Below are 27104 nucleotides of genomic sequence, written 5' to 3'. Positions count from 1 at the left end.
AATAAAACTCTATGTCGAAACGGAAGAAACAGAGAGTTAATAAAAAAGCTACAGCTGACAAAAAGTCAACTTTTAAATTATTTCAGTGAACAATGGAAGCCGGCACATTATATAACATACTTTATGCCTGAAACTCTTTTTGGAGCCAACCTACCTATGGCTCCTTTCCCTATGCCAAATTATGCCATGGATAAAGGTGCGTACGTTAACCATTGGCTTTCAGACGGTTGGCCAAATATGCCTAGCCAGTTTCCACCTGATGAATTTGTGCCATATTTTTTGGACTGCTCGTCGTCTTCTTCGCCGACATCAGCGTCTACGTTCAGTCATTCTTTTCACAACTGTCGGCGTTACGGATATCCGCCATACATGCAGCCGTTTATGAATAAGCAAAGACACAAACACAGGCATCGACACACGCACTTCAGTTCAAGTTCGACAGTTAGTAAGAAAAGGAAACGTAGAAAGAAGAAACCAATATTTGATGACAGTTTCAGGTAAGTTTCAGATGATTTGAAATTCGGTATAAATAAACTAAATTTCTTCCATTTTAAGCACCTTAGAAAATGTCGAAAATTGGACGGCCAAAAAAGGAATGCACGCTGGACCCGATATCACACCTCTGCTGATTATAAACGAAAAAAAACGGCTAAAGCGAGTATGTTATTTTAAAATGATAAGTTCATTGAAAATTTCTTTCAAGAAAACTTACACTCTCTAGCTTCGAAGAAAATGTTCTGACATTGAATGTTTCAAGCAATTCCAGTCGTTGGATCGGTTACTTACAGGTCAGTGACATGATTAATTTTCAGCGTTCAAAACAGTAACCATCATGTATTGTCACTCCATGTTTGTCCACAATGTTGTAATTGTTTAGAAAATGCATCTTTAAATTTGTATAACAACACTGATGCAATTTTTTTAATTAATTTTTTTACGTAGCCCTATACAAGAAAATCAAAAAATTGGATGAAAGAGGATCAGTGACAAGTTCAGAAACTCGACAAGCCAGAAAACGCCTGGAAATACGAAGGAAAAACCGCGAAAAAGCTCTTGGCGAATTCAACAAACCAGTTGGCGGGAAGGAAGCACAAGGCGGATCAAAATTAACGGGGGATGATTCAAAAGACATTCAGGTACTGAAAGAAAAAATAGGCACATTCCAGGAATTGCTCTCTCAAAAACTTTGAATAGATTTGAATACTTGAAATCTTTTCATCGAATTTAACTTAAAATCAATTTAAACATTAATTTTTCGCACTATATCAAACAAAATCTAAATAATTGAGTAAAATAAATGCATATTATTTTTTAATTGGCATTTGCGTACGTTTGAACATGACAAACATTTACACAGACAAACATTTTATAACATTTACTCAATTCCTATATGTAGAAGGCACGCGCAGACAAACGCACATAGATACATACAGGTATGGAACGATCCATAATAAACAGTAAAAATGGTACCATAATAAGCAGTTAAAATGGTTGAATATTTTTATAAAAGAACATGGGGTGTATAATTTAAAAACTGTTGTTAAATGACGTCACTGTTCAAAACAATGAAAATTCTTAAATAAATACAACATCGAGAGTTTCATTTGTTTTTAACCGAATTTATTATTATTTAATCTTATGTGCTTCAATGCGTCCTGTTATTACTGACAAGATCAACAGGGATGTGCTTATGGACGCCGAACGTAATGTTAATATCAATAGCAATCACGACACACATTGCAAGGAGAAAAAAAAATCCCACAGATTAAAGACAATGAATAGGCATAAAATAAAAAATAAAAATAAAAATAACGATGTTGAAAGGGCCCTGACTGCAAAGAAAATATCCGCCGCAAGCGTTCAAGTTGATGCAAAGCCTTCAAAGTCTGCTACTTCGGCAAGGAGTCGATTATCCGATCGTGCTAGTAAAGTACTTCAAGCACTATCCAAAGTGTTGATATCCAAGGTTCCCAGGTCAAAAAGTGAAAGGAGCGTTTCAGGCAGAGAAACGACTCCAATGTCCTTAAAAAAAACGGACTCGAACATTTCAAAGAGTTCAAAATCGGAGAGTAGGATGGCAAGACTTCGAAAAAAAATGTCAAATTTAAGAGAAAGATTGTCAAAATCAAGACAATCTATTGCATCAAGACTAAGTAGAAAATATTCAAATAAATCTAAATTATCTGCAACTCAGAACAAAGCCAATAAGAGTTCGAGCACATTAGCATTATCTCAAAGTTCTAAAATTCCAGCTAAGCATACCAATGCATCTAAGACATCTACCATTTCAATCAGGATACCATCATCGGATAAAGCATTGGTTTTAAAATATTCCCATCCGAGCGGTAAGGTTATAAGCACATCAATTGAAGATTTGCCGGCAAAGGCTTCAGAAAACTCTACCGCGTCTATGACATCTACTGTTTCAATCAAAGTGCCAACATCTGACGAACCACAACCTAGCAACAAGGTTTTAAGCTCATCAACTCAAAATTTGCCATCGAAAAATTCTCTTGTACCAAAGAATACTCCAGTTTCTAAAATTTCTACGGAATCAACTAATATTCCAAATAATCTAAAAAGTTCCACCGTTCCTAAGATTCCCACCAAACCAGTCAATGCAACTAAATCGGACTCGACAAAAACTTCCGCCGTTCTTAAAAATCCTACCGAACCGGCCAAAAAACCAACACCAAGTAAAACAAATAAAGTCAAGGAAGATGTAGGCTCGTCAATTCAACAATCAAACAAACCTGAAAAATCTGACGTTAAAACATTAAGTGCAAAAACTATGGATGAAACATCTCACTCAAACGTTATCGATGTAACACCAAAAAGCAGCAAAAAAATGCGGCATTATGGCGAAAAGTTTGGAAACGAGGAAAGCTATCATCAAATTATGCTGACAGATATAACCCAGGAATTAATTGATGCAAAATGTTCTTCAGAATCACGTGATTTCAGTAAAGAGGTCGAGAACGTTCCTCGCAAATGTATTATGTGCGACGAATCGTTATGCGATATTAACTTGAAAAACAAAGAAACTGGAAAATGCATGTATTGTGATCCGGCAGTAAAAAAAATTGAGGTTCAAAAAAGCACAAAACATAAAAAAAAATTTATAATTTCTTCCGAGTATAGAAACAACGCAATAGGGTGTACAGCCGAGCAAGAATGTCGATGCATTCTAGAACAGCAGTCCTTCCATCACTCGCCCAGCTTCATTAGATATCAAAAGAACCTGGTGGCTACTGATAAGCAATCAATGACGCCTTCAGAAATGTTGAAAAAACTGAAAAGACCTCCACCGCCCAAAAATAGAGTTCCCTATTCTCCAATAGATATAACATCGATAAAAAAAGAAGTTGAACCGATGCAGCGATCCCAAGTTCCATCAGATATAACGGCAAAAATAAATCTCTCAAGGCGTATACATAATTCGATATCCCCAACAAACATTCCTCCTAAACACAATTCGACTAAAAGCCTTAAATCGTCACTCTCGCCTAGTAACCTGTCATCACAAAATAAGATTTCTTCAAATCTCGAAAAAGAGATTTCTCTAACGGACGTGAGTCTCAAATACCCCAATAAACAAAGTTTTATGTCCAGCGGAGCTCAACAATCAAATTTTTCTTCCAAGCGTAGATTAACACCATATTCATCGGAAAATAACAGTTGCAACACCAGATTGAACTTCAACGAATTTTTAAGAAACAAAAGTTCAAACAGCGGAACCAACTTTTCTCCTCTCAATACCTCAGTAATATTAAAATCCGCTTTGAAAACTGAGAAAAAAAAAGACTTTGCTAAATATAAAAATTCAACGTTAAATACTAGTTGGAAAGATAAGAGTATTTTAAAAAACATCATTACAGAATATGACAACACTGGCTTGTTCAAAAAATCAAGAACAAAATTAGATATGCCAAAAGATGAATCATATCAAAAACCGCAAGACTGCGATAATTTTGTGAGCAAGGCTTACAATGAAGATTTGCATCGATCGAAAATTATTCAACCACCTATAAAAAAAAAGAAAGGCGGCATATTAAAAAACAAATTAAACTCGACGGTTTGCGGTTATTACAAAACCAGCAGTAGGTCTTCCAACCGTTCAAATCTTCTAAACCATCGACCCGTTGGGAATGTTTCGCAATCCAACTCCTCGGCAACCAGTCCTCTGAAACTCTCGTTCTCTCCCGACACCGCATTTTTTCAAAGTTCAATTTACCATTACAGGTTCTGTCGAATGAATGTCATTATTTTTAATTTTTTAATTAGATGAAATCGCTACATTTGCAGGATTGACTCGTTCGAAAGTCTCCTCAATCCATCGCGAACGATAGTTAGTCTCTGCGAATTTTGTATCTACAAAATTGTATCTGCTTATTCAATTCTTTATGCATGTATATGTATTTCATTGAAAATATAGCTTATATTTTGTGCCTCTTTTACATACTCTGATTTAAAATATTAAATTAAGGTAAATAACTATGAGAAAACGGAAAGTTTACCTGAGTTTAAAGAAATAAACTACCTCCGCTTAAAAGATCCACAATGCAAAACGTAATTGATTCGTTTTAATATAAATTTGTAGATGTCTAAATATTTTAAAAGATTTTATGTCCATTTTTTTCATTGTTTGACTATTAATCAACTAAAAATATATAGACTATATCAGCAGAGTCTGTGAACATGTGACCGTAAATTGCCTGAAACATTGAAACTGCATTCAACAGGAGAACATCGTAGAACTGAGTTACAAAACTAATGAATAACAACACAAAATACTATCTTTAATTAAAATTTATCGACATTATTATTATTAGTAGTATTTATAAAACGGGTTAAATTTTTGTTTCAAATTGTAACACCTCTTTGTGTTGATTTTCTTGTTGAAATATATTTTCAAATGGTGCAAGGGAAAATATATATATCTTTCAATAAAATATATGTTAAACAATAGTTTTATTAATTAAAAGTCGACATAAAAATCTAACCAGGTATAACCACTTAACAATAATATTTTCTCAATTTTCATACATTTTCGTGTATAGACATCAATTTTAATGATAAAATGTTATTCTAATGATAAGAATAATTCAAAGGAAACATTTTATTGAAGCAATCAAAACAAATAAAAACTTTATTAAAATGAAAATAAATAAACTTTTGAGATTTTTTAAATTAAAAAATGTAAATACCAATAGCATTGGTAGCTCGAAAGATTAGAATGGAAAGATTTCTGGCTCCTATTTTCGAATGAACTGCCTGAAAGATTCGCTATTCCAACAAAACGTCAAAAATTTCAGCACCAAGTAGTTAGTTGATGTATCATAATGTATCAGTAAAAATGGTTTGAATATTACATGTTTTTTAACAGTCAACCAGGGTAGTTGTTTCAAAATTAGAGAAATATGAGATCAAACTTGACAGACATGCTTTCTAAATTTTAATTTATGAATTTAATTTATTTAATTTATGAACAAATTTTATAAAAGCGCTGTAAAAACAAATAAATGAATTAATGATATAGATAATAGCACGTAAAAACATACGAATGATTTTTTTTCTCTCTAAATAGACGGCAGAAATATTTTTAATGGCGTAAATATGGATTGTTTTCGTGATTTTTTATATCAATGCAAAAATTTAACGTCACACTCATATTTACAAATTTTTATTATGCTATACATCCGTTGAATGCTTTGCTATCTTATGTAATTAAATCATTCGTATTAAATCTACGCACTCCATAGCAATACATTTTATTAGTTGGAGTATTAAACTTTTAACATCGTGTAAATTTTAGCAAATTTGATGACTTTATTGCCTAGAAGGCTGTTTACCATCTTAAATGGGTAGCAAATTAAGATAATATTTTGCGGACCAATTATGGTAAAAGTTAAAAATGTTAGCGAAATAATTAATGATAACAGGCTGGATAGGGAAGAATATAAACCGAGACATAACTGACAACATTCAAAGAAGAAAAAAAAAGCCAGCATCGGACCTAAAAAAATTGTTAGAAAACACGATTAAGTCATTTATGAAATTAAAAACGTTATAATTTTTTTATCGAATTTGATTTATTCAATAATCAAACCAATTTTGATAATAGAACGCCAATAAACTTTTTTGCAAGCGTAGTTAGAACTAAGTTTTGTTCCAAATCACTAGTTTATTTTTATAAAATATTTTAAAAGGTCTTTCATTGAGATGGACAAAATGTCAAGAGGTCCTGCTAAAAAATACAAAAGTGTTTTCTCGCAGGAAGAAATTATTTTTCCTAGTAATGTCACAAATTCTAATGGTTTCGATTCAACAATTGGAAATCTCTGCTATCTAAATGAAGCCGAACTACTGGTGGACAATCAAGATATTTGGTTCTACGATCAAGAACTAAAAAAACCATCAGAAAAATTATCTTACAAATTTAATGATCTAGTCTATAGAATTTGCTCAGAGAAAAATTTGAACATGAATCACGCAATTCAAGACAGGCCGTCTAGAAAAAATTTACCTGAATTAACCTTGTTGAACAATACAAAACAGACTAAACTTAATTTATCGCAAACATCAAAAATGCAGTCTATTCCATTTAAAAATAATTTAAACGTAAATGCAGCTAAAACTGAGTTTGAAAATGAAAGCAAATCAAAACAGTACAAAAAGGTGAAAATGTCTACATCTAAATCATCAATTACAACCAATAAAGCCGGCAAAGTAACTCGTGCCACGTCTGTGACCACCGTAACAACAACAAAATTAATCAAGAAAGGAGGAAAAAAAGAAAAAATCGTGGAGGTTAAGATTGTAACTTCAGCTACATCAGTAACAAAAACGAAATCATCCGCAAATATAGGAAAAGGTAAGCAAAGTTTAACTTCGGAATCCGAAGCTCAAGCCAAAATCATCGGGAAAAAACCATCAAGACGCGCTAAACTTATGAAAAGTTTAAGCAAAATAAAAAGTTCTGCAGATAAATTGCGGCGAAAAATTTCTAAACACTTTACAAAAAAGTATTATATTTTATCCGGTTCAAAGTCTGATGTTTTGCCCACAAAAGTTGTTAAAAAATCAAGTTCAACAAAAATAATTGAAAAAGATGGAAAAAAAATTATAAAATCTAGTTCTGTAATAAGTATTCACGAAAAATCTTCCAAGTCACAAGGAAAAGAAAAATCAACTCCTAAAAAACCGAAGACCTCTTCACTGAAGAAAGTTGAAACTAAAAAAACGGAAACTCCATCTCAGTCGGTCACGACTAAAAGTATGCAAAAAAGTTCAATCACGGTAACAGTTACACCATCTAAAGATATTACAAAACCTAAAGCTAAAAAGGACCTTGGCGAATCGGTAAATACTAAAGCTAAATTCCCAACTTCTGTAACATCCGAAACAAAAGTAGAGCCTGCTTCTAGTAAAACAAAAGCAATTACTTCTAAAAAAAAAAGTTCACCTCGGGCTTCAAAAGTTGTGAAAAGAAGCATACCGCTTTCAACTTCTTCAACAGTTGCTAAAAAACAGAGTCCAAAAGTATCAACAGCTAAAAAAGTAACTTCAAAGCCATCCTCGGTTCACAAAACTTCGAAAAAAAAAATTTCAAAAGTTGTTAAAAGTTATCCATCAATTCAGACTTCCAAAACTTCGCCTTCAGTCAAAAATCAAAATATTGTTTCAAAAAACAAATCTAAAACCAGTTCAGGAAAAACAAAAAAACCGTCACAACTTGAATATAAAGTTTCAACTGTAACAAAAGAAAGTTCTACAACTACGGTTTCAACAACGGTAACAGACATTCCAAAAAATAAAATTAAGGACTCAAAACTATCTAAACCAACTGCAAAAAAAGAATATACAAAACACGGACCTGATATAGCAACTGAAACAAAGCAAGATGACACGAAAGAAATGCTTAAAAAAATCGATGTTTCTACAACAACAGTCATTCCAAAGAAAGAGAAGCCTACTGACATTAAAAGAGAAATTCAGGACTCAAAACCATCCAAACCAACTCCAAAACAAGAAAGCACAAAACCCGTTACGACAAAAACAACAGAAACAATAATCACTAAAGAAGAAATTAAAAAAACTTTACCTGGACCTGATACAACAACTAAAACAACGCATGACGACAAAAAGGAAAAATTAAAAAAACCTGATATTTCCACAACAACAGTTTCAACTACAACAACAGTCATTCCCAAGAAAGATAAACCCACTGACACCAAAATAGAAGTTCGGGACTCAAAACCATCAAAACCAATTCCAAAACAAGAAAACACAAAACCCGTTACCACAAAAACAATAGAAACGACAATTACTAAAGAAGAGATTAAAAGAACTTTACCTGATACAACAACTAAGAAGAGAGAGGATGACAATAAAATGAAAATGGAAAAGACTGCTAATTTGCAAAATTTTAGCCAAAAGACAATGACTCAAAGTACAGCCATTGAAAAAACTCTTGAAACTAAACCTGAAAGAAAAGAAGAAAAAGTAGTAAAAAAGAAACGTTCTTTAAAAGACATTGCTAAGGACACAATGGTGCGAAGAAGCGTTGTAGAAAAATTTAAAAATATCCTTCGTAAAGGCTCCAAAGAAAAACCAGATGCAAAAAAAGTTGTACCAGAGACAAAAAAGATTGAAAAACCAGAATCTAAATTACCAAAAAGCGATGTGAAAAAAGATGGAAAAATGCAAGGTAGTACGGTTAGCGAAGTTAAATCAATAAAAAAGCAAACTATTACAGCATCAACAATTGAACCAAGTAAAGAAGTTTCTAAAAAAGAAGAAAAACGTGTTTCTAAAAAAAAGTCAATTTTTGTTGACAAAACCAAACCTGTTTCTACAACTAAAATTGTTAAAAAGAAAAGTTCAAAATCGATAACTACTTCTAAAAACATTAGAAACATTAGTTCCACAACTGTTATTGAAAAAAGTTCAACTACAATCACAACTTCAACAGAAATTAAAAAAACACATTCACCTAAACCGGTTAAAAAACAAATTTCAAAAATTATTAGTTCAAAAATTAAAAAAAAAAGATCGTCGAAAGATGTACGCCCTACAAGCAAAAGGGCATCTCAAAAACTGATCAAAAAACCATCAGGTAGTATATCAAAAATGATGAAAAGACATTCCAAAAAAACTCCATCAAAGCAAATTAGTACAAATATTGTTAAATCTTCTTCAAAAACTAAAGTGGAAAAAACCAGCGGACCAGAGGGAAAAACATTTAAAAGGGAACATTGTAAAAGAGACGGAAAGCATTGCAGTTCAATGGGAATTTCTTTATCGGTTCCAGAGAGCACAGAAGCAAATAAGAAGGTTATAAAAGTTGTGAAACTAAAAAAAGATAGCATTCATCACATTAAAAGCTCGTACGTTTCTAATTTGAAACCTCGAGTTGAAAATAAACAAAAGGCTATTGTTTTCAAGCGTCTTGGTCAAAGCTCCACAAAGAAGCCAGAAGACACTAAATGCACTAATTCTACCGAGGTCTCCAAAACATCGTTGACAAAAAAACCAGCTGCGGTCAGTAAAGAATCTAAAACCCAGAAAACAAAATCCCCAAGTAAATTAAAGTCAGCTGTAAAGTCTTTATCAAAAACTATTGTGAAAAAAATTAAAAAATCGAGCAGCTTAAAAAAAAGGCCAAGATTATCATCGCAAAAATCTAAACGAAGTTCCAAAAAATCAGATAAGAGATCGTCAAAAAATATTGCTCCGAAAAGATCAGTTAGTAAGAGCACTACAGTGGTGACAACAACAACAACAAGCGTGACTAAATCACGAGTGAGTTCAAAAGGAAAACGAGTTAGTAGTGTTAAAAAGGTTGTTTCTAAAACGACCATTTCTACTTCCTCTAGTAAGAAATCAATCAAAACAACTAAAATGGTGAAAAAAGTTAAGGATGGCAAAAACACAAAAGTAGTGAAATCTTCAACATCTATTGTTAAAATAAAGAATGTTGTTTCAAAAAAAGCAGGAAAAAATAACTTGAATAACAATAACATTGATATGAAACTCATCGCATATGATGCCAAATATTTACCAGTCAAATATTTTGAAAATATGAAGAAACATTCGAAGAAATACAGGTCTACTAGGAAAAAAAATGAAAATAGCAATGCAGTACAAAAAGGCTTCGAACAGGCAAAATTGTCCGATGAAAGAAAAAAATTATCATGCACTGACGCCACTGGAAATTTCAAAACCATAAAAAATGTTGGCGAGACATTATCTTCAACCTTAACTTCATCCACATCAACAAGCTACATTACAGTACCATCAGAAAGTTATGAAAAAATATCTCGCTCGCCATCTCTAAGTAACAATAAAAAAAAGATAAAGATGAAAAAATTGTTCTATAAGCTGTACGGCATAACGGAAAATATCGAATTTAATAATAATAACCAAAACAATTTGAGTGTAAACTCTGTGGATAAAAGTGAATTTAAACCATCTAAAATCTATGCACGTTGTAGTCAGACAAGAACTGAACATACACTATATCGCGAAATTACACAAGGAATTGAAATATTACCAGACAAGACGTTAGGACTTTGCTATAATCATCAAAATCAAATTGATCATAAGTCCAAAACTGGAAAAAGAAAACAAACAAATGAGAAATGGACAAATTCAAAAGCCTCAGAAGACAAAAAAGAAAAAAAAAAAAGAACTGTGGTTGCACAAAAATCACCTATTAAACATACCAATAAAGAAAACTTAGTTGGCTCTGGCTCGAAAAAAGTAGTTAACCTTGCTCCAAAAATAAACTCAAAAACCTCAATTACAAAAAAATTACTTGATGATAATTTACAACGTTATCAAACTTGCGCAAGGGAAGAATTTTTTAGTCCCGAGGAACTCGTCAAAAATATTTCAACCAATAATTACACGTATAATCACATAGAAAATAAACAGACTTTGCATTTAGCGGATATGAAAAATTATAAATTTAACTTTTTACACAAGAATAATGGGTTAATGAACAATGAAGATGAAATTTCTTTGGCAATTGATGCGAAAATTAAAAAGAAAAATAAACATCAAAACAAAAAGTTAAAAGCTCTGTTTGATGAACAAATGAGTGGAAAAATAAAAAGTTGGAGCAAAATTTGCCAAACTAATTCTAACAAATTAATAAATAAAAAAAACATTTCAAAAAATAATTCAACTAATAAAACCAAGTACGAACAAGTGAGACTTCCATACAGAACAAGCAGCTTGACGGGCTACAGAGTTTCCTCAACAAACACAACAAGTTATGGAACGGCTACTTATAACAAAGCACAGAACAAATCTGGAGCTACATACAGATCAAAAGGTGGTGCCACTTTAAAACATGGTACTGTATCTAAACGTGGTGCTGCATCTAAACGGGGTGCCGTAAATAAACGTGGTGTCGCAACAGAACGTGGTGTCGCAACAGAACGTGGTGTCGCAACAGAACGTGGTGTCGCAACCGAACGTGGTGTCGCAACCGAACGTGGTGTCGCAACCGAACGTGGTGTCGCAACAGAACGTGGTGTCGCAACAGAACGTGGTGTTGCAGCAGAACGTGGTGTTATTACAGAATACGGTGCTGCAACACAATACGGTAATGCATCGGAACGCGGTACTACAAGCAAGAGTGGTGCTACATATACATCAAAACGCGGAGCTGCATCACAGAGTGGCACTACGTCAGCAACAGCCACTAATATAACTAGAAGTTATGCCAGTAGTTCAGCATCTCAGAGTACTAGTGGCCAGATGGTTTCGACCAGCGAAATGACAAGTAGTTCATCTAGAACTCAACTTTCTACTGCACAAGCCAGTTCATCGATTTATTCTTCTCAGAGTTCATCAGCAAATTCTTCGGCTTCTAGAACCTTACTGTCGACAGCTGAGACCAATACAACAACTAGAACAGGATATGCAGACGCTTCAACAAAGTACAGGTCAGAGAGAGAACAAAATGTTGCCATGAAAGACGCTTCAACTAAGTACAGGTCAGAGAGAGAACAAAATGTTGCCATGAAAGACGCTTCAACAAAGTACAGGTCAGAGAGAGAACAAAATGTTGCCATGAAAGACGCTTCAACTAAGTACAAATCAGAGAAAGAACAAGATGCATCTAGAAAAGACAAAATGGCAATTGAGAAAGTGGAAGATGTTACAAATATAAAATCAGCGGCACAATCAAATCAAAGGAGAGGCAATGGAAAAGATGGAAAAATTGTTGTAATCAGGCAAATTACACATACGCAAGGAAATGGATTTGTTCGAAGAACATCAACAACTTCAATTGTGGCGGTTACAAGGGCAAAAAATAACCAAACTAAAGAAAATCAAAAAGCTCTAATTTCTGGAGAAACTGATGCCAAATTTGTTTCAACCGCAGAAATTCAATTGAAACCAAAACAGGAAGAAAGTACAAAGCGCAAAATAAGAACTCTAACCGCTGAAGAAGTCAAAAAGAAACAAAATAAACAAAACAATTCGAATATAGAAAAAATTTTGAAAAATAATTCCGCGCAACAAAACGCAAAGTATGATCAAGTAAAACTAAAATACAGAACCGATAATTTAACCGGTTATAAAGTATCTTTGCCGTCAACCCAGAGTAACAAAACAACGACAATTAACGACACAAAATCATCGGCAACAAGTACAGCAAACACGATGACAAAAACTTTAGTATCAAGCTCCGAAAATACCGATTTAACAAACGATAAAACTAGCACCACCACTGCCACCAATAAATCAGACATTCTCTCAAACGAAAATACAAATAAATCGACAACCAATACCAAGACTTCTACCGTGACGAAAAATAATGATTCAGATGATTCTAAAACGCCGTCACAGTTTTCTAGAACAATGAATAGCGAGGATACAAAAAAAGAAAGCTCAGCTGCACCTAACCGACCAGAAACAGGGTCTAAATTTTCGCATGCCACAAATAACAATAAAACAAATGAATTAAAAAGTCAATTGTCAACAGAATCTAGCCTAAGTTCACCAGAGTTGTACGTTTTTCCGAAAAGTGGAAAAAAAATTAAAGATTCAGCTGAAATTAGTAGAATCAGAAGATTAAAACAGGATAAGAAAACTTTGAAAGTAGTCGGACGCGAGGAAAGTTTCACACTAGGTTCTAAAAAACATAAAATTCGTCTAAAAAGTCTCGGAGGGAAACAAACTCAAGCCTCATTTTACAGACAAGCTCCTTTGCTGGTCAAAGCATATTACAACCAAACCTTGCAGAAAAAACAATTGGCATCAAGTCTCTCCGACTGTTCAACAATAATAAGCAAAGCAATAGAAAGTATGGAAACTTCTACCGACGAATCTGTAAAAGCAGAAAAATCAAAACAACTGAAAAAGGAAAAACATAAAAACAAGAAATCGGATAAAAATAATAATTCATTAGCTGGTGCAAATGATATCGAAAATCGTGGATTGAACATTGCCACAAAAGTATCTGCAAACAAAAAAGTTATTAAAAAAGACAAAATATTGTCAAATAAAAATTATTTAATATTAGACTCAAAAGAAAACAAAAACTTTAATTCGATGAACGATGATGTAGAAAAATTATCAAAAATAGAAAAAAATGAAGGTAAAATAACCGATGAACAAAAATTGTCAATACTTGGCTTAAAAGCAAGTAAAAAACCTGCTTTAATAAGTGGCGGAGAAACAAAATTGCAGACAAGGAAAAATAACTCTTCGAATAACGCCAACCAGCACGTACATATTTCAATCAACAGAGATCAGCAGTCAACTCGTCACAACACAATAGAGAGTGAGAACGTCTTTCTAGTGAATTGTGATCCACACAGAGTCTTCAAGGTTATAACTATGATTGTATAAGAAGTTAGAGTAATTTTTTAAACTGTGAATAAATGAATGTTAACATTTTATTAGACAGATAAAAAAAGGAGGAAAGAGAAAAAGAGTTGACGTAACAGAAGACAGTTGCAATCGAAATGCTTACATAAAAACCCAGAAAAAGAAACATAAAAGGAAACTTACAACAAATAACTCAAATAACTGTTTCAAACAAAAAAATGTAAAAAAATCGAAATCTCATAAAAAATTCAAAGCACAAAACAAACGCTATTCGCTAAATTTATTTGATAACAACCACACAACAACGCACAAACCATATACACAACAAGATTCAAATACACCATTCAAAAAAATACTTCCTGGATATGATAGGATAAACAAAAAATGTTTAAACTGTCACTTTAATTTGAAAAGAACATCGAGTTTAGACACTTTAAAAACAAAATCAATTAGAATAGACGGAAAAAATTCAAGTGACGATTTAATTACACTTTGTGGTAGCAAAAAGGAGTCGAGGCCAAAAATGATTGAACAGATCTACGAAAATACATTTCATATAAGTGGTATTAACAAATATTCTAATTTCGGCAGAAAAACATTGACGAGTGAAGCCAAAATTGAAGAGAAACATTTCTTTGCAATTTCAAAATTTAAAAACATGTTTTCTAAATTTAAAAAAGTAATAAGTATTAAATCTCTTATTGCGATAAATAATAAAAAAGATACGACGAAAACAAACGAGAATATTGAAACTCAATCGATTGATATAAATTTGATAAATACAAGTAAATTAAACTTTGTTAATCGTTCAACAATTTCATCACAAATTGACAAAACAAAATCTAATGAAAACACGAACAATAGTATAAACGCGAAGACAATTATTGGACATATTTTGGATAAAAGGTTGTATTCTAAGTCAAGAATAAAAAAAGTAGATGCATTTAATCTTGAAAAAATTGAGAGATTTAATAAAAATCAATCACAAAATAAAGCAGAAAAAGTAGTGGAAAAAACGGCGCAAGTCATTAAAGAATCATCGACAAGTAGTATTAGTAGTATTAGTAGTAGTAGTAGTAGTAGTAGCACGGATGAAAGAAGTAGAAACAGCGAATTAAAAACAGATGTGCCACAGAAGTCAGGTATCACATCTTCCACACTAAATGCTTTGAATATTACAGAAACATCCAGCGTCACTCACTTACCAAATAGTTTAGATAAATCAATGAAAGAAAAAATGAACAAAAATAAAACTGGTTTGCAAGAGGTCAAAAAGATAGTTAATAAAGATGGAAACAAGAAAAATTATTCAACGTCGGTTGAAAAAAGTAATAACACTTTAGTAGATAAAACGGAAGACAAAAAAACAAAGTCTCGAACAGTAAAATCTGAAAAATTTAAAACTAGTTGCAGTAGCTCAGAAAGCGTGGAGGTATTAAAGTCATCAAACGGAATTGACAAGTCCGTAAAGCCAGATGAAAAGTTAAAAGACGGTAGCAAAGATGAAGGAAAAGTGAATACACAAAACATCCAAAAGGCAAATAAAACAGACGCAACAAAAGTTAATAACAAAAACATTGAAAAAAATGTGCGCACCAAAAATAGAGCTGACAAAAAACAGAAAGGTATTCCTCCGAAAGTCGCACCTTTGCTAGAAACAACATCACAACATTCGCCAGTTATTCAAATAATGTTTGAACAAGAGGAAAATGAAACACCAGTAAGAATAGAAAAGGAACAGATAAAAAGTGCGGGAAGATCATCGTCATTGTTAAAAGTAATTATTGGCGATAAATACATGGATGATTTGCAATTACAGAAGGAATTAATGATAAAACTTGAGTCAAATTTGAAATCTGGCTCAACCAACTTATCAAAAACCAATTCAGATAAATGTAGTGTAACATGTTGCACAAATTACCGAAGAAAAGTTATAGCAGAAATCTTGATGCTTAAACGTAATATTAAGAAAGACAAATATATTGAAACAATATTGAAAGCGTTCCCTGGTTTAGATAAAATGGATATAATTATGATGATAAGAAGGAAAATTTTTGAAAAAATTCGGTTACTCAAAGAATTAAATTCAATAGATTTTGAAGAATCATCATTGAAAAAGTCAGAAATGGATTTCAAAAAGACTTACAATACTTATTCTACTACAGAAATTTTAAAACGTTATGAAGATCAACTGATAAATGACACAATTGAAAATTCAAAAATTAATGAAAAAGGAGAAAAAAACATTACCAAAACGGAAATTATAAAATCTGTAGATAAAATTCTTTCCAAAAAACTGCCAAAAAAGAATAAACCCGTAAATAAATCCATGAAAAGAAAAATGGTCACATCCAAAGTTAAAACCACCAAGCTATACCAAGAAAAACCTATAATTATTAAAAAACCAAACAAACCAAATCAGATCAAAATATCAAAACTTATTGACAGAAAAACAACCGCTAACGAATCGCCAGTGAAAAAAAGACTTTTTGAAAAGAAGAATACAACTTTAAACAAAAAATCTAAATTTGTCCCAAAAAACCCATTTGAGAAAAAGATATCAGCTGATTCAAAACTGTCAAAAGTGAAAAAAAATTTTATGACAAAACGTCAACAGACACCTTTAACAAAAAGTACGTCAAGCATCACCGCTAAAACTAAAAAAATAAATACAAAGAAAGTAAGTAAAACACCTGGTAAGAAAGAGAAATTGACCACAATTAAATCAATTGTCTCAGTTGAAACATTTTCACAAACGTCCGTTGAAAACGTTCGAGGTAAGCAAAAAGTATTGAAATCAAAAAAATCTAGCCGAATAGAATTGTCGGAAAAAATATCTAATGTTAAACCTAAAAAATCGTCTGCTTCAAAATACAAAAACGTAATAAAATTTTCAACAAAAAGTCCATTAGGAAAAAAACTTGGTAATCAAAACATAACAAAACCAAATGTCTTAAGAAAGAAACGACAAAAACCTACAGAGACAACAGTTATGAAACCATCAAAACCAAAATCAACAAAAATTAAACCACAGAAACCTAGAGAAAAAATGGTTATAAAACCATCAAAACCAACAAAAGCTACACCACAAAAACCTACTGAAAAAACGGTTATTAAAGCATTAAACCCAACACCAACAAAAGTTAAAACCCAGAAACCTACAGAGAAAACAGTTATGAAACCATCTAGACCAAAACCAATAACGGCTAAAACCCAGAGTCCTAAAGAAAAAATGGGTATGAAACCATCAAAACCAAAACTAACAAAGGATCAAACACAAAAGTCTACAGAAAAAATGGTTAAGAAATTATCAAAACCGAAATCAACAAAGGCTAAAACAAAGGTTGGAAAGAAAGCCTCAAAGGCGGTTGAAAAAAATTCTACGGGGTCAAACAAAAAAACGCTAAAATCAAGTTCAATTACAAAAGTGACGGTCACCAGCATTTCAACTACAAAATCTGTAGAAACTATAAAAAGTAAGTCATCAAAACATAAACCAAAAATTGCTAATAAGAAAAAATCAAATGCTTTGGCAAAAATAACTTCAAAGAGACCTGTGAAAAAAAGTGCTAGTAAAAATAAATTAAAAGCTCTAATAAACAAAACATCACCAAAATTAGTGAAAACATATCAAAAATTTTCAAAGAATAAGTCGAAAAAATCTATAAAATCATCAAAAAAATTAAGTAAGTTAAAACAAAAAAATTTAGCCGCTGAGAAAAAGAGGAAGAGATCAACTGTTAAAAAACAATCTAAACCATCTAAAGAGAGGTCAATGAGAAAACTGTCACAAAAAATAACCGAGGTCTCAAAAGTAAAATCTAAAGAACTTGAAAAAAATAAATCAAATACTTCCGTTACGAAACAAGTGATAACTTCTACAACAGTAGAAAAGATAAATCCGACCACGTTCAAGACAATAAGAACTACAAAGACAATAGTGAGAACAACGTCCAGTAAGACAATTAAAACATCTGTGAAACGTTCTCCTTCTCGGAGATCTGTTAAACCATCCAAAAAGAAAAGTTCAACTAAAGTTTCCAAAAAAAAATCAAGTAAGAAATCAGTAAAAAAATTAACAAATGCTTTGGCAAGGAAAAATTTAAAACGATCTGCGGAAAGTAAGAAACCAGAAATATCAGTTGACAATGAAGAAGTTATCAAAATAACTACAACAACTGAAACCAAATCAGAAACAAGAGAAGGCGTGAGTAAAAAATTATTATCAAAAAGGAGTAAGCAACTCGATAAGACAAAATCACGAAAATCTTTACCGTTCGATCAAAAAGAAATTATCAATTATCGTTCTCCTTCTCGGAGATCTGTTAAATCATCTAAAATGAAAAGTTCAATAAAAGTTTCCGAGAGAAAATCAGGTAAGAAACCAATAAAAAAAATATCAAATGCTTCAGCAAGAAAAAATTTTAAACAATCTCCGAAAAGTAAGAAACCAGAAATATCAGTTAGCAATAAAGAAGTTATCAAAATAACTACAACATCTGAAACCAAATCAGAAACAATTGAAGGCGTGAGAAAAATATTATCAAAAAGCAGTAAGCAACTCGATCAGACAAAACCACAAAAATCTTTACCGTTCGATCAAAAACAAATTATCAACTATCGTTCTCCTTGGAAATCTGTTAAATCATCCAAAAAGAAAAGTCCAACAAAAGTTTCCGAGAAAAAATCAGGTAAAAAACCAATAAAAAAATTATCAAATGTTTCAAGAAAAAAAAGTTTAAAACGATCTCCGGAAAGTAAGAAATCAAAAATATCAGTTGACAGTGAAAAAGTTATCAAAATAACTACAACGTCTGAAAGCATATCAGAAACAAGTGAAGAGGTGAATAAAAAATTATTATCAAAAAAGGGTAAGCAACTCGATCCGACAGAATCACAAAAATCTTTACTGTTCCATGAAAAAGAAATTATAAATGCGGGTCTGGAAAACACAGAAAAGTTGAAAGTTTGGACTAATCTGGATAAGTTGCAGATGATGTACAACGATGTGGTTTTGCACGTTTGGACTAAAGACTCAAAAAGTGATATGAAAAAACAGCCAACCAAAACATTTGATGCGAACAAACACGTTTCAAACTTATCATTGATGGCTGAATTAATAATGGCTCAAGATTTTAAAGATGACTTGGCTGTTGCTAAGTTGAAAAAACTTATTGAAAAAATAGTATCCAAATATAAATTGACTGAAACATTAACTACAAAGAACAAGGAATTATTTCAAAAACTGTTGAAAAGCAAAAGAAAAAATGAAATTGAATACGGGTTTGGTATAAATAAATCGATCGATGATTTCACGAGATTTCTCGAACAAATATACGATGCCTTCATCAGAGAAAAAATAAAATGTAGGAACAGAAGTCCAACTAAGTGGAAGACATTGCCCGAAATGATAAAAGTAATTGATGATGAAAAAAGCAAGATTAAAATCAAAGGTCGAAATAAAACAAAAGTGTCGTCTATCGAAAGTACTGAATGTACTACCCAATCAAAAAGTTTTGCAGAAACAACTGAGAGTAAGAATAAATCCAGTAAAAATATTGCAAGTGACTCTTCGAAAGAATCGTTAACAGATGTCTTAAAGTCCAAGAGTATTGAAAAAATATATGCAACTAAAAACAATTCGTTACTGGGAAAAATAAAAACTTGCACCAGTGATACAGACAAATCAAGTGAAACTATTACAAATGAAACTTCGAATATAACGACATACAAGAAATCTGAAAGTACTGAGAAAATAAATGCAAATGAAGGCAAAATTTTGCTTGAGAAGACAAAAGCGAAAAGAGTTGAAACTAAAATGAAACTTGAAGACAATAAAAACAATAAAACATTTGGCAGTGAAATAAGCAAAAGTTCCGCAATCGGAATTTCAAAAATTATTTTTAAAGATGACAAAAAATCTGGAACCACTAAGAAAATATATGAAAAAGAGCTTGGGAAATCGAGCAGTGAAAGTGGCCAATCTATCAAGCAGTCAATAACTAGCATTAATATTGACCGTAAACTTAAAGAAAATATTTCAAGAATTGCTTCTAAAGACTTTTTAGCAAATGCCAAAGCAACCGAGAATATGAGAAAAAAATTGAAAAACAAAGAAATTGTATCGTATGACCAAAGGTTTGGAGAGGCGAGTAAGATGAATGATAACAAAAAGAAAGAATCCAGTTCAGAGAGTTCTACTCGATCTGTTGAACAACGAATGAATCATGCTAAAATTTACAATAGCAAGAGAAAATCTGCTACGAATCTTTCAAGTGAGTCTTCAAAATCAACTCTAACGAGCGAGACTCAGTCTGGGAGAGTGGAGCAAATAAATACAAAAAGCGATGATTCTTCTCTAACCAGCAAAAACACCCAATTAAACAACAACTACCAGTCACTCAGATTGTTTCAAAATAAATCTTCGTTGATTCCAATTTTTAAAACAACTCACATAGCATCAGAAATGAATCAAAGAAATAATCAAAATAATTATTCCATTGATTCTAAAAGCTTGCTCAACGCTGGTGGTATAATAAGAGATAAAAATTGGCACATGATAACCACATCAATAAAAAATTCAACTTTCAAGAATGAAACTGTTGACGAAAACTGCAACAAAAAAAACATATTTTGCCCACTGAGTAAAATTTATAATCAGAAATATTCATCCAAAATACCTGTTTTAAAGCGAGTCAACAGAAAACAGCAAAAAAGGAAATTGGTTAACGTAAATATAAAAGAGCAGATATCAACAAATGATAACAAAAATTCAGACATGTTGAGAAGAGAAAAAAACATTTATGTTGGTTATCGTAAAACCGTTAACACTGAAAATGCTAAAGACAGGAAAAACAATAAATTTGACAGAAATTTGAACAAGAATAATCACCATAACCTTTCTTCTAAAAATTCAACTTTCGGGTCTAAAATTGCTAATTCTAAAATATATGGATCAAGACCTAAACCATCATGTACTAATTTGATTTTGTCACACAATTACAAGCAGGCTGTCAGTGAAGAGAATACAACTTTAAAATCATTGACTTATACAACAGAATCTAAAAATTCTACCGCTAACATAGGAGCTGCTTCTGGCTTGAAACTGTACCAAAATTTGAGTTCATTATCAAGCTTGCGTCTTAAATCAAACAACGCTTGGGAGTTTAGTTCTCAAGAGATACTTTACCGTTCTAGCAAGCGTATTTTAAATAAAATTCAAACTCCGACAGAATATGAAAGTTGTACATCTCAATATCAAAGCCAAAATAAAAACTCATCTCAATTAAACACAAACTTGAATCGAAGAATATCTAAGAAAAAGGGAACGCGTCGAAAAAATTATATGACAAAGTGCGCCAAAAGACAAGCCCTTTACACAAGATCCCAGGTATGCCACTTGCTGAAGAGAAAGTTCAGAAAGTATAAGCAGAAAGTGCTATCAAGCAAGCGTAAACACTACCAGCTCAGCAAACGTCGACGCCATTTATTAAGAAAAAAAATAATGAAACTCATCACGAAAGGTCGAGTTCATAAAAAAAATTTAGAACGTTTGATACGATACGTAAAGGCGCACGCGAAAAAACAAAAAATAAAAAAGAGATTCCATTCGAAACGAAAGAGGAAGCTATTATTAGGTAAATTATTCATTTAATAAACAATACAATTTTAAAAAATGTTTGAAAATTGTAACTAATTTGATTTTTAAAGGTCGTGATCCATCTTTCCTAAGATTTCGTCACTGCCGCGATTTGTGTCATAACCGAATAAACCACTTGAACAACATTCTTGAGAACAGAAACTACGTTGGCTCGATAGATGACTGCCGTCTCATGCCTTACTCGCCTATCTTGAGTAGCGCTGGTTACAACGACTGTCTCATCGATAAGCAATCAGTCGATAATTATATGTTAAAAAAGAATCAGATCACCCCAGATGTCAAGAAAAATTATTTAGAAATAATAATTGATGATATTAGCAGTGAGGTGACAAGAAAATTGAGAAATGGTGGAGTGGTGCCACCAATCTCATCACCGATCAATTACGGGGCTTTTCCAAATTCGGGAAACGTTAGGAACAGACCTGGATTTCAGAGACAAAACTACCCATACTTTCCCAATTGCTGATGAAATTTGCTGACAATTGTTTTTTTTTAAGTGACAAACTTAATTGGCCATTTTGAAATGAAAAACATTCAACAATTTTTTTATTAATATTATAAAAATGCTAAAAAAAAACATTTAAACGATGGTTTTCAACGTTCAGACAAATAACAGCTTAACGTTTCCATGTTTAACAACCGTCAATTTTGCAGAAACATTTTTTTGCTCACATTAACATTTTTTGTACATATTTTAACAATGTAGAAAGTGTTTTGAAATTTTTTTAAATAAATAAAAGTAAAAGAAAACAAAATCAGTTCGTTGATTGAAAAAGTTTTAACCAATATTTAAACTAAGTTAAAATAATTTTAACATTGTCTATGATAAAACTAAAAAATTTGGTCTGAAAATTTGATTTAGGCAGGAAAGAATTACAAATTCTACAGTGCAAAAAATTTCTAGCTTAAATTTCTGTATTTATCGATATTTCACACACTAACAACAAATGTGACACCAAATAAAAAATCGCTAGTGTTGTGAGGCTATATACAACTGATGCCGTTTTATTGAAAACACACTCTCAGTATAAATAAATTTGTCGAATTAACTTCAAAGAAAAGTTTAATGTACTGAAAACATTTAGAATCGTTATTTTAACTCTTTGTTTTATAATATTTACAATAAATAAAGACATGATCTCTGGCTCAATATTCATATTTTATGCAATTTTCAAATTAAAAGCTTTAATAATTTTTTCATTTTCTTTTGCAGCTCGATGCTACAAATAATAAAATTAAATTTTACACCCCTGTTTACGTGTTATATGCACTCCGCTCTATATAATTCTTTGACTCATTAACTTATTAATTTTACAAATTAAAGTTGTCCTACCTTTAAACGTCATTATTTGTTTGTTTTTTAAACAAAATTTTAAATCAACAAAACATGAATAAATAATTATTTGTTTAAAAGTATAATTAATAGAAGCTAAAGGTCGATTATTTCACTGATTTCAAATGTCTCAATAATTCTTCGATACGATTTTGTTTGTAGAATTATTATTGGACAAGGCAAGAGCAACAATCATTTATTATTTAGCTTTAAAAAAGTTTGTTGCGTCAATAAAAAAATGTATGAGGAAATTCATTTATATTTTAAAAAATTAAGCCCTACCATAAAGAAGAGTAGCAGGAATAAATATCTCAAAGATGATGAAGAACATGCCAAAATAAAAATAAAAAGGGAACAAAACGGTTCAAACTACAAAACCTTGACCTTGACTCCATCAACTGAAAATAGCAATTCAGATAGTAAGTTTAATGTTAAAAACTCAACAAACAATCACAACATGAGTCTCAACAACCAATGCAGCCTGGTATGTCAGCAATGTTTCAATCCTGGCACAAATTATATTTGTTATCCCCAACCGACTAACGCCATAAAATATATGAGTAACAGTGCTCTAAAACCTCTCTCTTGTCAACCATGTTGTCAGCCGTGTTCTCAACCTGTCATGGAATGCTTCTCAAAAAGACCAGCACCTCTTGTAGCACAAGCCAAAGTGTTGAACAAACCCCAACCGTACATCGCATTCACTCCATCTATTTCACCACCATGCTCGCCAGTTTGTCAACCACAATGTTTATCTCCGTGTCCCCAGCCATGCATTATACCGGGTCCAGTACAACGTCCAATACCACCACAGCCAATTTGTTACTGCATCCAATGTTCTCCTTGCTTGCAATCACCTCTTTTATCAAACTCTCCAACATATTTATCAGGTTACTCGCCAACTTGTGTTCAACAATGCTCATCGCCTGCAGTCCAGCAATTTTGTGTTCCACAAATTACTGTGCCGAAAACGATTTTGTGCGAATCAGTTCAGCCAAAATGTACAAATATAATGAGACAGAAAAATATAACCTCTTGTTCACCAGGATACGTAACAAAAAGACACCACAAATGTTCAAAATCATGCTCACCGTGCTGTTGTCCAACTAATGAAAGTGCACAACTGATGAAATGCCCGTGCGTCAATGTTCCTATACAATCCATTGAACAACGAAAGGAAAATTTGAAAAAAAATCATCGCTTGAAAAAAGTTTCAATCCATCCAACCCAACAGTTATCCAAAAGCAATGTACAAAAAAAAATTCATGATTATCAACAGAAACTACGTAACAAACAATATCAACCCAAAAAGTATGGAAAATATTCATCAAGAAGTCCTTTTTCAAAATACTCCTCATTGAGAGACAACAGCAAATCACCTTGTACTTACAAATGCTTCTTGTTAAGTTCTTCTGAACATGGTAATGAATATCAGTGTCTACGAACCGATGTTTTGTTGAAAGATAGGGTTTTAGCGAATTCGATAAAAAAACGTCAACAGCCTTTAAAATTAAACAATCGCAAAATTTCTCAAGACGTTGTTGTTGAAAAGATGAACATGGGTCCTTCGAATTTGATAAAAAATCGTCAACTGCCTTTAAAATTAAACAATCGAAAAATTTCCCAAGACATCGTTGTTGAGAAGATGAACGTGAATCCTATTTCTTGCGATACAATATACGATCAAAATACGCCTTTAAGTCTGAGAGGAAGAAATCATCCATGCAGTTGTTATTACAATAGAAACCGAAATTTTATACCGAGACAAAATTGTCAACCATGCCATAATTGCTTTAACCAACACTGCAAATGTTTCATACGATGTCCATACAGATCGAACTCGCTACCTCGCATGCCGTCATATTGCCACGGATATCCTCAATCGGAATTCAATAATTATTCCTCATATAAAAATAATTACGATCTGCCGAATGAATTTCATCAAGATGATGATTATATGTATGGAAGTGAGTACGATGTAATTGATGATCCGCAGTCTGAAAAATATCCCTTTCGTTCCCATTCCTTACCCCCTCAATTATTTCCAGTCACGAAAACTCAGAGAACTTTAATAAAACCACCAGTGAGAAACGAGAAAAAAATTTCCTTCCATCCAAGAGGGGTCTCTCAGTTAAGACGCACATCACGTTACAACGACGGGACGTACGACCGTCGATATTTAAAAAATTATCCAACAAAGGGAATGCACCTAGAAACATTCGGTAGTGGTAAAAATTACGAAGAAGAACAAGTAGTCATGTTGGACGCAGACATTGAAGACGGTGGTGTCTACGAATTCGATTACAACATGTTGCAAGCGAATAACAATTACGGCTTTAGCAGTTCTGAAACGGATGATGACGATTATGAGAATGATGACGATTATGACGACTACTACGATGTTGGATGTGGAGATTGTGTTGAGGATGAATACGTGTATGATTCCTACCTGCCTAGGTTGTTGTTATTTCACTGTTGAAATTATTGTTAAAGCAAATTTTGTGCTTTGAATTTTGTTTTGCTTTTCCTATTTCCAATTCACTCGATGTTTGTAAATACGAGTGAATAACCGCGTCAGACCCATTGCGTATGATAGGCAAGAATCATCTAGCATTTGAAACCGGTTCTTGCCACGCAGGACAGAGTGCCTGTGTCTCTAATTATTTCGCCGTCTAAATTTATTTAACAAAATAACATAATTTTCAGTTAATAATTGTAACTCTAACTTTCAGGTATGACTGTAATTATTTCTGTGACTACCAAGACGAAATACCCTATGAAATTGAAGAAATAGTATTATTAGACCAACCAAATATGATGTATTGTCCAAACTATTTCCATTGCCCACCGAAACCATGTTGCTGTTGTAACAGTTGTCCAATGCCTGTCACAAACATGTTTTCCATGCAAGACAACTCCGATTTGATCCATAAATTAAGCGGAGAAAAAACCAACTGTAAAGCTATAGATGCCAAAGTTAAGAAAGCGTTAGAAAAAGATCCTACGTACTGCCGTTTAATGAAAGAAAGAGATGAAATCCGAGTACAAAAAGAAGTAGACAAAATTTTAAACTCAATACTGATGAAAAGAAATATGCTTAACTGCTGCAATAAAAGTTGTTGTTGTTCTCCTTGCTCTCCTGTGTGTCCGTGTACAAATTATTTCAACCAATTCTATCCTTGTCGTTCCCATCCAATTTGTTCTTCTTCTCCTTGCTGTAATTCTCAAGCTCAAGTTATTGTAGTTCCTAGTTTTTATGGCAAATCCTCGTCTAGCAGCAGTTCTTCAAACTGTCTTAAACCAAAATTATTTTCCCGTTCGAAAAGTTGCAAACCATGCAGCAGTCATTTACAAACAATGGTACCAATAACCGGATCACCTTCGTGTATTCCTCAGTCGCCTCCAAACATTTATAATTGGTTGTACCATAGTTGGCCTGGAGTAGGATCTTCTTGTGGTACAATGGGATGTTATCAGCCGCCCTGCTGTAACCCTTGCACAAAGTAAAATATATTTTTCTTAGTTTAACGTGAAATTTCAATAAAATTTACTTAAAATTAGTTGCATTGCACTTACAGTTACTATGCAAAAAAAGCAAAAAAGTACAAAAAAATGTTCAAGCGATGTCCAAGCAGAAATGTCAAAGTCAGTTCATTTTCGGACATTTTTTCATGATTCAACTCGTAAAGATTCATTGAAATTATTTTTTTTACAGAGAGAGACTTCCACTGGTAAATATTTTTATTTTGCATTCTTTTTTCAATGTCTGCTTAATTACGCAAATAATTAAAAAAAATTTGTTCTCATGACAGAAATGCTTAAAAAAGAATTAGAATGTTCCGATCACAAAATGAATGTTATTAAAGAGTTGAACAAAGACATATGCAACCTGTTGGCCGAAAAAGAGAAAAAAGAGGAAGAGATAAGGAACATGGAATTCGGAGATGATGACAACGACATCAATAACATAAGACTTGAAATCGCTAAACTAAAAACAGATTATAAATTAAACCATGGTAAGAAGAAGAAAAAGAAATGCTTAAAAGACGGCGAAGTTTGTGAAATCGGTGATGCCTCCTCAGATGACAATTAAATGTACAGTCGATTATTACACTCTTACAAATAACAATTTGCAAATTGCATCCATTTTTTAATTAAAAAATTTCAAATTAAAAGATTTGTTAATCAATTTCAAAATTTTAAACGTCATTGAAAATAAAAACAATAAACAACTCTGGAGCTATTATTAATTTATTTTGT

General features: G+C 32.3%; 3 protein-coding genes across 3 annotated transcripts; all 3 read left to right on the top strand.

Annotated features, from left to right (window-relative positions):
* Positions 1–6231: 6231 nt before the first annotated feature.
* Positions 6232–21977, top strand: HELRODRAFT_168929 (hypothetical protein; the record flags this gene model as incomplete). The annotated part of the gene is made up of 3 exons (XM_009014773.1): positions 6232–13851; positions 13931–21488; positions 21562–21977. The coding sequence occupies 3 exons, from the start codon at positions 6232–6234 to the stop codon at positions 21975–21977; spliced, it is 15594 nt and encodes a 5197-aa protein (XP_009013021.1).
* Positions 21978–23082: 1105 nt separating this feature from the next.
* HELRODRAFT_168928 (hypothetical protein) lies at positions 23083–26351 on the top strand (the record flags this gene model as incomplete). Its single annotated transcript, XM_009014772.1, has 2 exons — positions 23083–25301; positions 25577–26351. The coding sequence occupies 2 exons, from the start codon at positions 23083–23085 to the stop codon at positions 26349–26351; spliced, it is 2994 nt and encodes a 997-aa protein (XP_009013020.1).
* A 116-nt stretch (positions 26352–26467) lies between these two features.
* Positions 26468–26937, top strand: HELRODRAFT_168927 (hypothetical protein; the record flags this gene model as incomplete). Its single annotated transcript, XM_009014771.1, has 2 exons — positions 26468–26489; positions 26657–26937. The coding sequence occupies 2 exons, from the start codon at positions 26468–26470 to the stop codon at positions 26935–26937; spliced, it is 303 nt and encodes a 100-aa protein (XP_009013019.1).
* Between the last annotated feature and the right edge of the window lie 167 nt (positions 26938–27104).

The sequence above is a fragment of the Helobdella robusta genome (genome assembly GCF_000326865.2).
Source record: "Helobdella robusta unplaced genomic scaffold HELROscaffold_14, whole genome shotgun sequence".
NCBI classification, from domain to species: domain Eukaryota; kingdom Metazoa; phylum Annelida; class Clitellata; order Rhynchobdellida; family Glossiphoniidae; genus Helobdella; species Helobdella robusta.
Note: the sequence above shows the minus strand (reverse complement) of the source record. Positions and strands in the feature narration are given on the sequence as shown.